The sequence below is a fragment of the Archocentrus centrarchus genome, chromosome 6 (genome assembly GCF_007364275.1).
Source record: "Archocentrus centrarchus isolate MPI-CPG fArcCen1 chromosome 6, fArcCen1, whole genome shotgun sequence".
NCBI lineage: Eukaryota > Metazoa > Chordata > Actinopteri > Cichliformes > Cichlidae > Archocentrus > Archocentrus centrarchus.
The window spans coordinates 24,495,420-24,510,757 of NC_044351.1; the positions used below are offsets into that span (position 1 = coordinate 24,495,420).

Consider the following 15,338-nt stretch of genomic DNA (forward strand, 5'->3'; position numbering starts at 1 on the left):
TAACCTTTGAACCATTGATGAGTCTGAAAAGTGGGAACTCTTAAAGTATTTAAAACTACTTCCTTATTCTTACACGCTGTATATTTTTTGAGATGTAGAAAAAATATATTCTTCCCTGTCATACTAATGTCAAATTACAGGCACAAATTATGGTATTTTTGTTCTTTGCTCGAAGTGTTTTGGTGTGTCCTTAATGTCTTTGATTTTCATTACAGTCTAAATAAGAGTCCTGACTATTTCAGCTGTAATGATACCACATACCCGTGCTTTTCAATGATGTGGTATCTCTTAAAGTAATGAAAAATGGTTCAAAGCTGCCTTTAAGATGTTTTGAATTCACATATTTGTGGTCTCATAGATAATGTCTAAACCCAGCAGCATATGTAGTTGAGAACTGCCACACTAGAGGTCAACAGTGCCCTCTAGCGTGTCTGTTGTACAACGTGAAAACAGTGGATTGTTGTTTTTTTTCTTAAATCTTATACTATAAAAATGTTACACTGTAAGTACTAGATGGTCTTATATTTGCTGTGTATTGTTCCTTTGATGTTTTTTTTTTTGTAAGGTGCCAGACACAGTCCCTGAAACACAGCCTCGTTGTGGCTAAATGACGGGTAATTATGTGGGTAAATGGTCATTTACCCACATAAAAGAGAGAGAGAAAAACAAAAGATGTGCTATATGCTGTCCTTTCATTTTATTCTTAAACATAAGTCTGAGTTTTTTGTCTGTCTTTTGTTACAAACGCCTCTCTATGCACTTACAGTGCGCAGGAGGCACTCTTGTGAACACGTAGGAAAACTGACATGGGATTGCCAAATCATTTTCCTGCCTGGGAATGACGTCCCTCTAGCACATTCCAGTTATATTTAGAGCGTATAAATAGGCTCGTGGAGTGCCCCCTAGGCTTTGTTGACTGCAGGCTGCAGCAGTCAGAGCAGAAGCTCTGAATATTGTGACTTTTGCAGCTGTATTAATAAATGTGATCATTAAAGTATTAATATGAACCTTTCGGTCTGATTAAAAACATATATAAATTAAAAATCAGTTAACATTTGTACACGTACATAAATAATAGTGATGTAATCAGTGCTTATATAAATATACTGTCATAAATGAAAGCTGTGTAAAAGAGCAGCAGTGCACACATAAATGACAAAGTACAGCGTATTACAGCTCATATTGCGACACACACGATAAATGCCCCAGACCGGTTGAAATCCTGCTATGGTTTATGGGTAAAAGTACGCCTGGTATCCGCCCATATACGCGTAAAGGAGGCCAGACGGAGTAGCTAGGCCGGGGACACTGGCTCAAATGGAAAGTTCAATCGATTAATTTGCTCACTTTTTCGCATGTTCTCATTTGCTTCTGAACCGACGACAGACAGACTTAAATGCAGGAGTTTTGGTGAGAAATAGGAAATGCAGAGATCGTGTGAAACGAGAGGAATATCAGCTTGACTCGGTCGCTACTTCGGACGCGGAACTCCACTCAGTAAAAGGTAAAACAAATGGAGGAGATTATTACATGTTGGGCCCTTTTAAAAAAAATGTTTGTTGAAACATTGTTTTCATTAATGTAGTTGGTCGGTCACCGTGCCTGCTATCCAAACACTAAATAACACCGTTATAATGGAAATATTAATTTTCGTTTCTTTGGTACTTAACTACGCCCAATTGTTAACCTACGGACTGGCCCTGGAACGCAGACCTATGAGTTAGCTTATCAATGGCGGCTTCAAAATCTGGCACCCTTCCCCTTTGAATGAATGATACCGAGTGTGTTGCGGTACACGGTGCAGCCGGCGCTGCATCGATGAATTACGTTTAAAAAAATACGTTTAAGTTAGCTGATGTGGCCTCTTAGTGAGTTTACTTTCGGGACTGTTGGCGAGCTCCAGTGCTAAGCTGGCTAGCAGCACAGCAGCCTGGTGCTCAGAGGTTTTCACACACAGCCTTTTTGGTGACCCCATAGCCGCAAAGCAGTGGGTTTATATCACATTCTCTGTTGACGTTTAAGAATACTGTGGATGTTTTCTGTCTGTGGAAGCAGGCCAAATTGAAATTCATTGAAACGCTAAATTATGTGGCAAGCTAACTGTTACAAACTAGCTTAACGATATTTGTTTGCTAATACATTTCCATCGGTCTTGTCATATTGATGATTTTTCCGCTGTCCTATTCAGTGTTTTCCCCCTACTGGGAATAGCGCTGAGTAGTAAGTAATGACTACTCAATGAGTTCAGCAGTGTCGTCAATGTAAAGGTGGATGCACTGCATGCAACTAATGGGTTCAGCTTAAGACCAGCTACCATGAGTGACACACTCCTATCTTAAGGAAATTAGTTTTCTACGGACTTTCCACAGCATCAAAACTTTCCCACAGTTTGAAGAAACAAACTAACTGACCAGTATGCTGCAGTGACAGCATAGACATAGAGGAATCCACTGGTCTTATGTACTCAGGTAAAGATAAAGATGTTTCCTTACAGATAACATCCTCATCAGTAATATCTGTAAATCACTGGCTATGCAGACCAAATAATAACGGACAATTTTTTTTTTTTAAAAAGTGCGGTGAATACAAATGAGTTTACCTTTAGTTGGCCAAATACATAGCATTCTAGACATAGCAATAATATTCAGTGGCACTCCTTGACTGCAGGCTGTGCAGAGCTGTGTGCTGTCTGTACTTTAACTTCTAAAAAGACCAGCTACCACTATTGATGGGTGCTGCTCCACAAAGCAGACAGACATTAGAGACCTTCCCAGTTGCTTGTCAATTTTGGAGCCTTAATGTAATGTCATGGATTTCTGCCTGGGGTTAGTGTCTGTTGTGCAGCTGCTTCTCAGAAAACACCATTGGATTTAGACATTTAATTACATACACACACGATTTCATCTTTATATATATATATCTATATATATTTCTTTATCTCACTTTTGATATGGCTGACAGAATCAGTTTTCAAAAGGCAGTAATTTCAGTTGATTATTTAAAGAATATTTGAATATTTTACCTTTTTTGGACTGCTGATGAATTAATAGGGCAGCTTTTCTTGAATCCTTTTGGATTTTTTTTGTTTATATCCCTCCATTTGCACATAATCCCATGCAGCTCTATTGTGTTTGTGGCAATAGTAGCTTCTTCTGCAGGCCTCTTGGTTATTACTAAAATGAGCTTTTTCTAGATGAAAACGAAAATAAACTTGGCGTGAAATCTAATTTTCCAGTGATTCAGCAGTGTTATTAAAAGGATAGCTGAGGGCCATTTGAGTTACTCACTGGAAATGATGTTCATACATTAATATCTTCTCGTTCTGCCAGTTCTGAGTGTGCAGATTTCTGGTAAACAGGTCGCTGGACAGAAATGGCAAGGTATGACTGCAATTAGATTGCAAAGTTGTTTTGAGTGAGAAATGCACTGTTCCATTTAAGGCTTCGATCGCGCACCAGATGAACCATATTTGAGTTTCATTTTTTTGGGGTTTTGTTTTTCTTTTGCACCCACAGGTGAATCATGACAGAATATAAGCTGGTTGTTGTGGGAGCTGGTGGCGTTGGCAAAAGCGCACTTACTATTCAGCTCATCCAGAATCACTTTGTGGATGAATATGACCCCACCATTGAGGTAAAGAAAAATAATGAATGTTTGTCTCTCCATGTGTTTGTGTGTATGTTGTCATATGGAAGTGGACAGCACAAGGACAAAATCCTCTTTAAAAAAAAAAAAAAAAAAAAAAAAAAGTTACAACAGGTTCTACTGGTTTAAGATTCAAAGAGACACCAGACAGGTTTTTAAGAACTTTCAGTGGATGTCTCCTTGCCTCAGTTCTCAAACAGGCCAACCAGTGCAGAGCAGACCAAGTCTCATCATGATTTCAATCAATTATTGATATGTTGTTGCAGGTTAGAACATTGCTATAGATTGAATACAAGATAACATACTGAAGTATGGCTGCTTACTGGGGCAAATACAAATTATTTGTGTTGGATGAGACAGAGTTTAGCCGTTAGTGATAATAAAAAGATGGAGTACTTTGACATACTTCACACACAGTGGAAATGAGGACCTGATTGTAATATGAGGTCTGCTGGAAACTGAAGTGCCCTACTAGAACTAGAAAAGAGTAATATCCAGAAGGAGTCCTGTAAAAATATAAATAAATAAGTTGTCATCTTATTATATTACTTGGACTATTAAACCACTAAATTCCAGGATTCTGATGTTCCTTGAATTTCTTCCTCTTCCAGGACTCTTACAGAAAGCAGGTAGTTATCGATGGAGAGACATGTCTACTGGACATCCTGGACACAGCAGGTCAGGAGGAGTACAGCGCCATGAGGGATCAGTACATGAGGACAGGGGAGGGCTTCCTCTGTGTCTTTGCCATCAACAACACCAAGTCCTTTGAAGACATTCACCACTATAGGTGAGCTAGGAGACAAAATGTCTCAGGTCTTTGGACCCAGTATGAGAGTAGTGGTTTACTAAAATGTAGTAACTGAAGTGGGTACAAGGTTACCCACATAGTCACAGCATTCCTAGTTTGAGCTCACATTTAACTTTTGTCATTCTAAAGACCATATATTTTATTGCTGTGGCTGACAACCTTTTGATGTTAAAAATTGGGGACAAAAATCAAGGTAGTTGGAGTAGGCTAATAATTCAGTATTATAATTTGATATATAATATATATTCTTTTTTTTTTTTTTTTTTTTTTTAAATATATGGGATCTTGTGTTCAAACATTAAAAAAAAACAAACTTTTGTTTGTTCATTGTGTTCTTTGTATAGTGCTTTCTAACATGTTATTACATAGCCAACAGAGTATTACATAAGTTACATTAAACTAAAACTGCAGTTCTGTTGTCTGTGACTGTGCAGAGAACAGATTAAGCGGGTGAAGGATTCCGAGGATGTCCCCATGGTGTTGGTGGGGAACAAGTGTGACCTCCCGTCCCGGACAGTGGACACAAAGCAGGCTCAGGACTTAGCACGCAGCTACGGCATTCCCTTTATTGAGACCTCAGCCAAAACCAGACAGGTGAGACTCCAACCATAGACTGGGCGGTGTCCTCAAGACTCAGAACAGTTCATTTTTTCATTTTTCAAATCTGTCACTAAACTGTTGTAGCATTGTGCTGGAAGTCTGGAGAGCATGATAAATGGTGTGGAGTTGCATGTGGTCTCAGGGTATTGGTCTTTTGGCATTTCCATACATTTCCCCCTACCTATCAAATTTTGTTATTTCAGAAAAGGTAAGATCATGGTAATTTTGAGAGGTGTTGTTAACACGACTTGATGATCTTGGCACTTGGATCACGAGACTGTGATTGAATCGTGAGGGGTTGTTGTGTCACATTCGCCATCTCTGTTGGGCTCCCTTTTATGATGATGTCGCTTGAAAATGTCTCAGGTAACATGTTGTGCATCATTAAGTCTTCTTTGGTTAATTTAAATTTAATGGGTGATAATGGAATCATTGCATGCTGCTTTGTCGTCGATATGTGAATTAAATCATTGTTAGGCCCACCCGCAAAGGATCTTGCTTTATAAATAATCAGCAAATCGGTGTCAAGGAGTCTGCATGAAAGGGCAACGTGCCAGAAATTAATCAGAGGGTTAATGATTATGCTTACTGGTTGCTGTGACTGGGCGTTTGGAAGATTTGCTGTGATATCAATGGTGTGTGTTGTGGGCATGGCTTTAGGTAGCAGACTGGCTGATTAAGTGATTTGTAAGTGCATTTTACTGGTCTCTCACCTGGGGTGAATCATGGTTTCTTTTGGTGTAGGGAAGTTACTCCTACCTCTGTACAAATAATTCAGTGTCCACATGGTGCTGCTTCTGTTGGATCTGCAGCTGTTACATTTATTTGAAACCACTCATGATTACTCATAAATAATTTAATCTTCACTAGAAATGAATACACTGCACAATATACAATTTTAAAGTGATACCAACCAAATATTGTAGTACCAATCATTCACTGCAGCTCTTTTTAAAACTTAAGAGGTGCGATCAAATGGATTTGCAACCTGCAAATAGTAAATCGACAACGGAGATGGTTTTTGGCCACACCAACACAGTTTTCACTCGCCACCTGCCCTTGCTTACCAGATTTGGCCCCCCCGTTCATTAGGGGGGTAACGGTACAAATTTCCATGGTGCGGTTCATATTGTGGTACAGAAGCCACGGTTCTGTGAATTTCAGTTCAGTTCATTTGCAATTCATCACCCTCTTAAAATAATGGCCTGTCTTTTTTTTTTTTTTTTTTTTTTTTTTTTTTTTAAAATGAAAGTCTTATTCTTACATAAATTGTCATCTTTTTCACTGTTTGGTTCCGTTTTTTTGTCTTTTCTGAAAAACCTGAAAAAAAAATGACATAGGCCATTATTTTAAGAGGGTGATGATATTTGAAATAGTTATTTCTGGATCAAATGATGATTTATGTGACTAAAACAAATTACTTAGAACTTCTTTGTTCATTTCAAACAATAAAAAAAAAACAAAACAAAAATTACTTTCAATGAACATAAAAGCCATATTTGACTAGAAAACAAATGAAAATTGAATTAAAGAAAGAAAAAAAAAAACTGATAAATTGATCAGTGTCTACTACATATCACCTGAGAGGTCTGTTATTGTTTCACTACTAAAACTCACTGCAACACAATGTTCCTCAAAAAATAAAGCTGACAAAATAATTCTCTTCTGATGAGATTCAGTAGAATAAAATGAATCAGTACATGTCAACTTATTACCACTTCATGCTTGTTTCTTCCTTACATTGTCACAATTACTGATTTTCAGCAGATTAGACATACGACCCTCCCGTTTACAGACAGCTGACAGGAGGTGGCTAGTCAACAACAGCTGGTTATAAGCTAACATTATGCCAGATAATGTTAGGCTCCTAGAAAAAAAATCAATTTGTCTGAGAAACACTTTGATTATATTCTCCCATCGTAAGAGAGTTTATTTGCTAAGTGTCCGAATTGTCCACAACATTAGATCGTTCTTGAAAAAAAGTTTCAGCAACATGGGCTAATAGGGGCCAAATCAGCAGAACTTACTAAAATAGCAGGTTACCAACAGGGAAGTCCTGGAAACCCTCAACAACTCACCTCAGTATCACTTTCATCGGACAGAAGTGAGCTTCTCTTACTCATCGATTCGTTTTGGACTCTTTTCACAAAGTTTTACAGCCTCCTCCAGAGTACATTGATGTGGAAGCTTCATGAGGTAAACGTGATCTTACAGCCTGCACTCACTAGATAAATGCCGGCCAGAACATTTGAGGTGATTTGGGAGTAAAAACGTTAACTATTTAACACATACCTGTTTTTGATAACTGATTTATTGCTAAGTGTTTATTATTAAATTATAGTGTGATCAAAAACATTTTTATATACAAACAGTAGTAGAAACATGCCGGCTGGCCGCCACCCTTTCTGGGGAAATGTAAGGCGGGAGCTGCCACCATGGGGTACCGTTACACCTCTACTGCTCATCTGAAAAAAAATTCTAGTTGATTGTTGCTTGTACTGCTGGAAGTGCACTGCAGATGCACAAATGCATGTAGCAAAAAGACTTCCACTGTACGATCTAAAATTGGCTGGAGTGGTGAAGTGGAGCAGCGCTGCCAAAGGGGAAGATTAACTAAATGTAAATCTGGTATGGCTTGGGCTTTTTTTTTTTTCTCTTTTCTTTTTTAATGGAAATTTATTCAAATGGTGCCATTTTTATTATGACATAACTACTGGACTCAATCCAACAATGTATTCTCTGACTGCACCTGTCTTTGAACTGGGCCTTCATTTTTTTATGTCAGGGTCACTTCACTGAAGTTTTGCAGCTGCATCTTGCATAACGTTATCATATTCATATCAATCTGTCCAGACAGAAATAAAAACACTAGCTGAAGCACTGAAAACTGCCTTTTGGTAGTTCCCACTGCATATTTGCCATCATGAAATGCAAACACATACATGTATTTATGAAGTGAAAGGAATGGTAACCACACTGGTAATCAAAATTCTGAGCCACTCCTGCACCATATACTGCACCTCGCCACTGTCTATATACGGTTGTGGTCAGAGCTTTACATACACTGTTATGGGCTTTTTTGGCTTTTAATGATTGTATACATGGTATTGCATACATGGAAAATAAACTGGTACTTTCTACTCAATTTGAACACTCAAAGCACTTTCTTTCTTCTTACTACAAGCCTCATTCACCCAAGTGCTTGTTTCTATGACCTTTCAAACTAACACTCATGCACTCACACTGATGGATGCATCAGGGCCAACTTGGGGTTCAGCATCTTGCCCAAGGATACTATTTGAAGGATCGACCCACTGACCTTTCGATTAGTAAACTACCTGCTACCTAGTCATTAACATCATCTTTAAAAAACAAACAACAAAAAAACAACAACCAAACAAGGATTGAGTGCACAAGTTTGACTCTGTGGATCAGAGAAAATCTAAAATACTGGGCCAAAAGTATACATTCAGGCCCAAATATATACAGGTATACACTTAAATCTTTCAGTAGGTGGTGCTGAAGGTTCTAGAGTGTCTTAACTTGACAAGGACAAGACCTATTAACTTCTTGGTAGTGATGATTGACTGCACTTGGTGGTTTCTCTTTGTCACCATGAAAAGGATTTGTTTGGATTGACCAATCTCAGTGAAGATCTAAGAAGGAAAATTGATTTGCACAAGCTGGGAAGGTATCTTGGAGCCATTTCTAAACCACTGCAGATTCTAAGTACCATAAGTACAAATTATTCAGATGTGTCACCGTTTTGCTGAGGTCTGGAGGAAGACCCAAACTGTCACCTTCAGATGAGAGGGTCAGGAACAACCCAGGAACTAAAAGCAAGTTTTACATTGACAAGGACTGAGAGGCTTGCTAATGGTAAGCTTCTGGAATGGCCTTCCCAAATGATTGATTGCCACCCTATTGAAAATTTGTGGACTATGCTTAAAAGCCAGGTCCATGCCAGGAAAACAACCAGTTTAACCAATTACATTTAAATGACTCTACCAATTCTGCCAAGAAGAGTGGGCAAATATCCAGGCAGAATTATGCCAGAGGCTTTTTGATCGCTACCAAAAGCGCCTGGTTGAACTTGCTAAGGGACATTTTAACCAAATATTAGTGGGGGTATATGTATACATTTGACCCTTTGTGGATTAGACAAAATCCTATTCAATGCAAATTTGTGCACCCAATTCTTAAAGATGTACAATGATGCACAATCATTCCACCCTGAAAAAAAGAACACTTCAAATAAATCACTGAAAAGCCCAAAATTACTTGGAATTCATGCCCATGATGAGTGTAATGTAAACCTCTGACCATAACTGTATGTACTCAGTGCATTGCACTTGTTTTGAAGGACACAGAGTGACAAGATTGCAGTGCATTTAGCTGCACTATAGCTAAACAGTAATCAGATCAGGGAACATACTGAATACTGAAACATACTGAATCTAAAAGGTCTTCTTTTTTTTGTGTGTGTGTGTGTGAACCATTTAATAATTTTTTTCCCCTCCTTGAAAGCTCATAATATTCACATTCCCTTTTTAAAGAAGGCCCCAAAAACATTTGAATTTTTTTCCAGCCTCCTGGATGCTGTATACATTCATACCCCAACATTTTGAAATCAAATGTTATGTAGATGATTAGGCAGGGCAGACATCGCAAGTAGAGCTGCACCACCAGTCTGCTTTGCTCCTTCGTATTTGTAGTTTGTAGCAAATGCACCCAAACAGTATGTCCTTGCCCCCCTGCTCTGTATTCCTCAGCATTGAGGAAAGTTGTGTTTCATACTGCAGAGAGTGGAAGATGCCTTTTACACTCTGGTACGGGAGATCAGGCTGTACCGGGTCAATAAGCTCAGCAAGGAAGAAAAGACTCCGCGCTGTGTCAAGCTTAAAAAGTGTGTTGTGATGTGAAGGGGTAAGTGTATGCAGCCGCACACCCACCAGCTCTGTGTGTGTGTGTGTGTGTGTGTGTGTGTGTGTGTGTGTGTGTGTGTGTGTGTGTGTGTGTGTGTGTGTAGTGGGAATTGTAGTGGAAGAAGACACTCAGTGAGAGCTGGTGCTTTATATGTTCTCAAAGCTAACCTGCTGGTTTCTACTGGGGCTGTGGTGTGGTTCTAACATGAGGCTGAGATGGCTGATTCCTTTTCAGTGTTTCTGTGTATCATGGTTGATTATCACCTGAGTCTGTTTTCACACTGGATTCATTTACTGAGTCTAAACAGCTTTGGTCTATGCAAGCTAGTCTGCTTTCACACTGGTCGACGTTTGCCTTATGCCTTCTCAATGAAGGGGCAGAGATTTATCCTTGTTTCCAAGGAAAAATAACGACGGTGCTTAATGAGAAAACTGAATGCTATATAAGCAGAAAAAGCTTGCTGTATGAGCACAACTGAAGTAACAAAATCTGCACAGGGTGAAACAACAACAACAACAACAAACAAAGCACCTCCCTTACTGCTCAACTGGAGTATTAAAAACTAAGATGGCACCAGGTTTGGGTTGGTTTTCCTGCTATATACCAGTGAGTCTCTTTTCTGTCCTGCTTTGTCACAAACAATATCGCTGAGATACATTTTTCGATAATGAAAGAATCAATCTTTCTGCACTTGGCAGCTGGGCCTACAGTTAGCCGACCTGTTAAAAGATTCTTGGTCTGCAATTGTGTTCATACAGTCAGATTTCCATGCAATCCATTTCCTAGATTCACTAGGCTAGATTACCTGTGTGAAAGTGTCCTAATGGGCTGAAATTAGGATGAACAATTGGGTTTGGGCTGGTTAGCCATCATGTGTGATCAGAGAAAATTATGGCACAAATTGGACTAATCATTTGCTGGAATGTGTTTCTGTGAAGGATATGCTTTGAGAAACTGGCAGTTGTGTTAACAAATGGTGAGTGTGTGTGTGTGTGTGTGTGTGTGTGTGTGTGTGTGTGTGTGTGTGTGTGTGTGTGTTGGTGGTAAGAAGTGTTTCCTGCTGATACAAATCCCTTCTTTACTCTTTTCCCACTGTCAGAACCTTAAATTGGCCTGAAGCTCTTTACTACACAGCTCTTTGCAGATTGTCACATTTATTACACCACTCAAAATGTTCATGCACTCACACATTTACATCAGTGTGCCATTTAAAAAGACACTTGCTGCATTTCTGTGGAACCTGTTTCTCACCAATAATCATGAATAAGAGCTGTGAGAGAGAATAAAAGCCTAATATAAATACCTCCAGTCAGTATAAATTGGCACATTCAAAAAAAAAAAATTTTTTTTTAAAGGGCTAATTTAAATTTGTTTATTCGTTGTTTGTGAGGGCACTTTTCCCAGTGGAGCATCTTTTCCACTGGAACAGTAGTGCCAAACGTGGTTGATGACATTCAGAAATAAAAGCTCATGTAACTACACCTACTGTCTTTTACCTCTTTTCTACTAGTACCTATTCAGCTCTACTCAACTCTACTCTGTTTCATTTGTTTTCTATTACAATAGAGTACCGCCTCAGCAAGGTGGCCCAAAAGTCCCGTCACGTCATTTGTATGCGACACAAATGGTCGGTCTGTCTAGCTTCCTCTGGATTCTGTCGTCAGCCACCAAGCACGTCTGTGTTGGTTAGTGTGTAGCCATTTCCCTTGTTTCCGGGTTTCTAAAACCTGAGTGATTCTTGTGAAGGAATTGCTCTCATCACTCATCTAGTGACGCCACTGCCTGGCCAATCAGTGGCATCCATTCTGCTGGGGGTCACATTTTCGGCTTGACTCAGATCACTTGGAACCTTGGCTGAGTAGGTGCTAAAAAAAAGTACCTGGTACCAGGTACTACTACATAATGGAAAACCTTAAAAGCTGAGTTGAGTTGAGCTGAGTAGGTACTAGTGGAAAAGAGGCATTTGCTACTGTTAGTAGGAACACTGCTAACTTTTATTCTGAAACACATTTTATTCAGCATGTATTCCATAGATTGAATTGAATTGACCTCTGAATCGAGTCACTTTGACAGACCGACTGCACACTTGGCAGAAAAATTGTTAAAATCCATTTAAAGTCCCAAATGATTTTTAGCGATTTTTGGTTAATTTTAGTAGACAAATTTGATTTCTGCTTGTAAGGTGTACAGTACAGTCATAAGCAAAATTTCTTAATTTTAATGACGCGTTCTCTCTTTTCTTTTCCAGGGCGTTGATGATGCCTTTTACACATTAGTGCGAGAAATCCGGAAGCATAAGGAGAAGATGAGCAAGGAGGGCAAAAAGAAGAAAAAGAAGTCCAAGACAAAGTGTACACTTATGTGAATAATGATTCCCTTTTAAGACAAAAAAGCAACTATGTTGAACAGTTCAAGTAATACATTTTGTACATTACACTAAATTATTAGCCTATTTCTCGATACCCACAATACTAAACCTGAACTGAATTTTCCACCTTTTTCTTATTTGCTTTTTTTGGACACCAATAAGCTTCGTTTTCAGTTTAGTGCCAGTTGCCCACAATATGGGTTCAAGAGCCTGATGATTTAGAATTTTTTTTTTTTTTTTTTTTTTTTTTTTTTTTAAATGATAATGGTGATTTGGAGCATTTTTTTTGGAGCTGGGGGCCAATTGCCTTGCAAATTGTGTTTAACAAATTATTCATTAACAGCTTTTGAGTTAATTTTCTCTTCCCTTGAAAGGTCATGTTCTGTAATGCCCTTTTTAAATATGGGATGCCAAAGAATGAATTTTCATCCCGCTCACGTAGACAAAACCGATAGGAAGAAATGACCAACAGTCAGCCAGATGTCCCAGCCCCTGTGTACTGTCCCCATCTCTAATGACCTCTAGGTAAGACTTAGTTATGTCACTGATAAGTATGCATGCAAACTCCTACTCATCTCTGAATGTTTTAACACCTTGATTAGTTATTAATTAATTTGTAATTTGTCTTTTCTTAGTACTGTGTGTTCTTGCCATGAGGTGGGAGATTTTTTTTTTTCTTCCCCTTTTTGCATGAATTATGTCCTAGGAGACATGGGTATGCAAATGCCTCTGGTTGATAGATTTAAAGGAGCCACCGATAAAGAACTCTGACTCAGTTGGAGATAATACAGTCTAGTTTTTCAGGTTTAATAAAACTAGTTATTTGCTTTTGTTTGCTTCTGTGAGACATAAATCTGCCATTTTTTTTTTTTTTTAAAGGATTCTAAGAGATGTATATGATGATTTTTAACCCATTTTTGTCTTTATAAATGGGACTAGCAGCCACATATTATGTGGGCCTTTTTGTGTTGCCTTTTTCAACTTTGGTTAAAAATGTCCTGCTTTTCTTTATGCTTAGGTTTGACTGTAGGATTGTTTTGATTCATCCTGAAGGAAAAAAAAAAATCATTTCATCAATATGTTACAAAACAGCTGTCAACAGCTGTCCTCCTTCGAGGGGGCTTCATATTTGAGCAGAATGTTTTAGTTCACTGCAAAATTAGAGATTTTTTCCAGCAGCAGGATATAGAGGCCACAGAGGTGTCCTGCGCACTAACTTGTTTGCTTGCGAGAGGCTAGAAAGCAGAACAAATCCTTTAAGCAGCTGTCAACAATATTTGTCTTGGTGTGGAGTCAGAGGTTGTTCAAAATGTTGTCCAAATAGATTTTCAGATTCTTTGTCTTGCTTTTGGAAGAGGTTGTTTTTTTTTTGTTTTTTTTGGTGACTCATTTGCTGGAGTGTTGAAATTGTTTTCTGGCCTGCCTTTCAACAGAAATGATTGTCCAGCAAAATAATTTGTCATTTTTCTCTCATAAAATGTGTTTATCGTGGCAATGTAACTGGAACGGATGTTTGTAAATGAGGCAATAATTGCCATAAAATTGGTTCTTAGATGAAATCGTCTGACTTTATTAAAAACATTTTTTTTAAAGTCCTGTTTCCTTCTAGGGCAACCTCTATTTCACCCCTTTCCATTGTATTTAAAAATTGCTCATTTGGGGTTTTATTATTTGCCTTTTATCTTTGTATTAGGTGCTACATTTAGACATTGGAAAAAGCCGAAACCACATTTATTTTGTCCTAAATGTACTCTAGGAATGCACAAAATGCTGTTCTAGGGGAGCATTGTTACTCACACAGAAAATCCAGAAGTGATATGTTTTGCTTTCAGGATTAATGGATTTTGACCCAGTTTATTATTACCTCTTTATTTTATTTTTTTCATGAAGTAGATGATGACTGTTGATGCAGTTTTAATTAATGAACCCTCCTCTCAACAATACTGTTTCAAAAGTAGTTTTACTGTAATGTTTGAAATGTTCCTCTTCCTTTTATTGGGTGCCAACAGCTGATTTCTGAAATGTATCATTTATACCTGGATCGTATTTTAACAACCTTTGTATAGTTGTGATAATGAGAGGTGCATATTTTGTAAATTGTGCTTCATTTCATTTGTGTCTACATGAATGTTGCTTTAACGGAGTTTCACTCCGCTCTCTGTATGTGACCAGCGAGTGCGACTGGGTCCAGGGCTAGGGAAGTGAATGAATGACCACTTTACATCATACCTGTGGTGGGCAGTGTAGAGTGGTGATCTAATATCAAATGAGTCTATTTTGCCATAAATCTTCACCACTCCTATTTAATGTGTAATAAAGAACAAAGTAAAGAGGAACCCAACTACCTTTTTTCTGTTTCTTTATAACTCAGATTTTTTTCATTTACACCCCCCCCTTAAATAAATGAATGCATGTTTGCTCCATCATATAAACTGCTGAAGAACGGGAACATAGTCATTTTTGACACTGTGCACTGATTAAAAACGGGATTCGTGTTCTTCCTCATTTTCATTTGATATTTGTGGACTACATCAGTCTTCCCAGCAGATGGCACTGTTCACTCAGTTTGAAAGGTTTGTGTTGCAGACCATATGAGAGACCTCTAGAAGGGGCATTTCTCCATCTGCTCACACTTGTTACAGAATCAGCATTGTTTTATCCTTGTACATTTAAAAAAAATATATGCAAGCACTAAATATATTCATTTTAAAGTAAAAGTGTTTACTGCTATTCTTTTTTGAAAAGTACGGACAAGCATTTTTGATGACAAATCATTTCATGTACTTTCAGGTTCATTAGCTTGAAGTAAGGATGATTTAATATCAGAATTAAGTGCCAGTATAATTTCATTAGGTTATAATGGACAATCCCAACAACAAAGCAAAAGTATCCTGATATGCTAAATTGCAGGAGTTTTTGAATGCTTTAAGCTTTAAGAACATTTAATGAAAATGAAACCCCTAATTAAAGATGACACCTGTATTAAAT

At 38.2% G+C, this 15,338-nt stretch overlaps 1 protein-coding gene across 3 annotated transcripts; it reads left to right on the forward strand.

Annotated features, from left to right (window-relative positions):
• The first annotated feature begins 1,253 nt into the window (after nucleotides 1–1,253).
• Nucleotides 1,254–14,686, forward strand: kras (v-Ki-ras2 Kirsten rat sarcoma viral oncogene homolog). Of its 3 annotated transcripts, XM_030730737.1 has the most exons (7): nucleotides 1,254–1,504; nucleotides 3,516–3,633; nucleotides 4,257–4,435; nucleotides 4,891–5,050; nucleotides 9,859–9,974; nucleotide 10,480; nucleotides 12,231–14,686. In XM_030730737.1, the coding sequence occupies exons 2-7, from the start codon at nucleotides 3,523–3,525 to the stop codon at nucleotides 12,345–12,347; spliced, it is 684 nt and encodes a 227-aa protein (XP_030586597.1). In that variant the 5' UTR covers nucleotides 1,254–1,504; nucleotides 3,516–3,522; the 3' UTR covers nucleotides 12,348–14,686. The 3 variants fall into 3 exon arrangements, with proteins under 3 accessions (XP_030586597.1, XP_030586595.1, XP_030586596.1); XM_030730735.1 differs by lacking the exon at nucleotide 10,480 and having other exon boundaries at nucleotides 9,859–9,982; XM_030730736.1 differs by lacking the exons at nucleotides 9,859–9,974; nucleotide 10,480.
• Nucleotides 14,687–15,338: the final 652 nt, after the last annotated feature.

Bases quoted from the DNA above. Each gene is read 5' to 3' on its own strand.
- kras (XM_030730737.1), top strand. From the start codon at position 3,523: ATGACAGAATATAAGCTGGTTGTTGTGGGAGCTGGTGGCGTTGGCAAA. The intron at 3,634-4,256 runs GTAAAGAAAAAT...TTCCTCTTCCAG, and splicing joins AATATGACCCCACCATTGAG to GACTCTTACAGAAAGCAGGT. The intron at 4,436-4,890 runs GTGAGCTAGGAG...GTGACTGTGCAG, and splicing joins GAAGACATTCACCACTATAG to AGAACAGATTAAGCGGGTGA.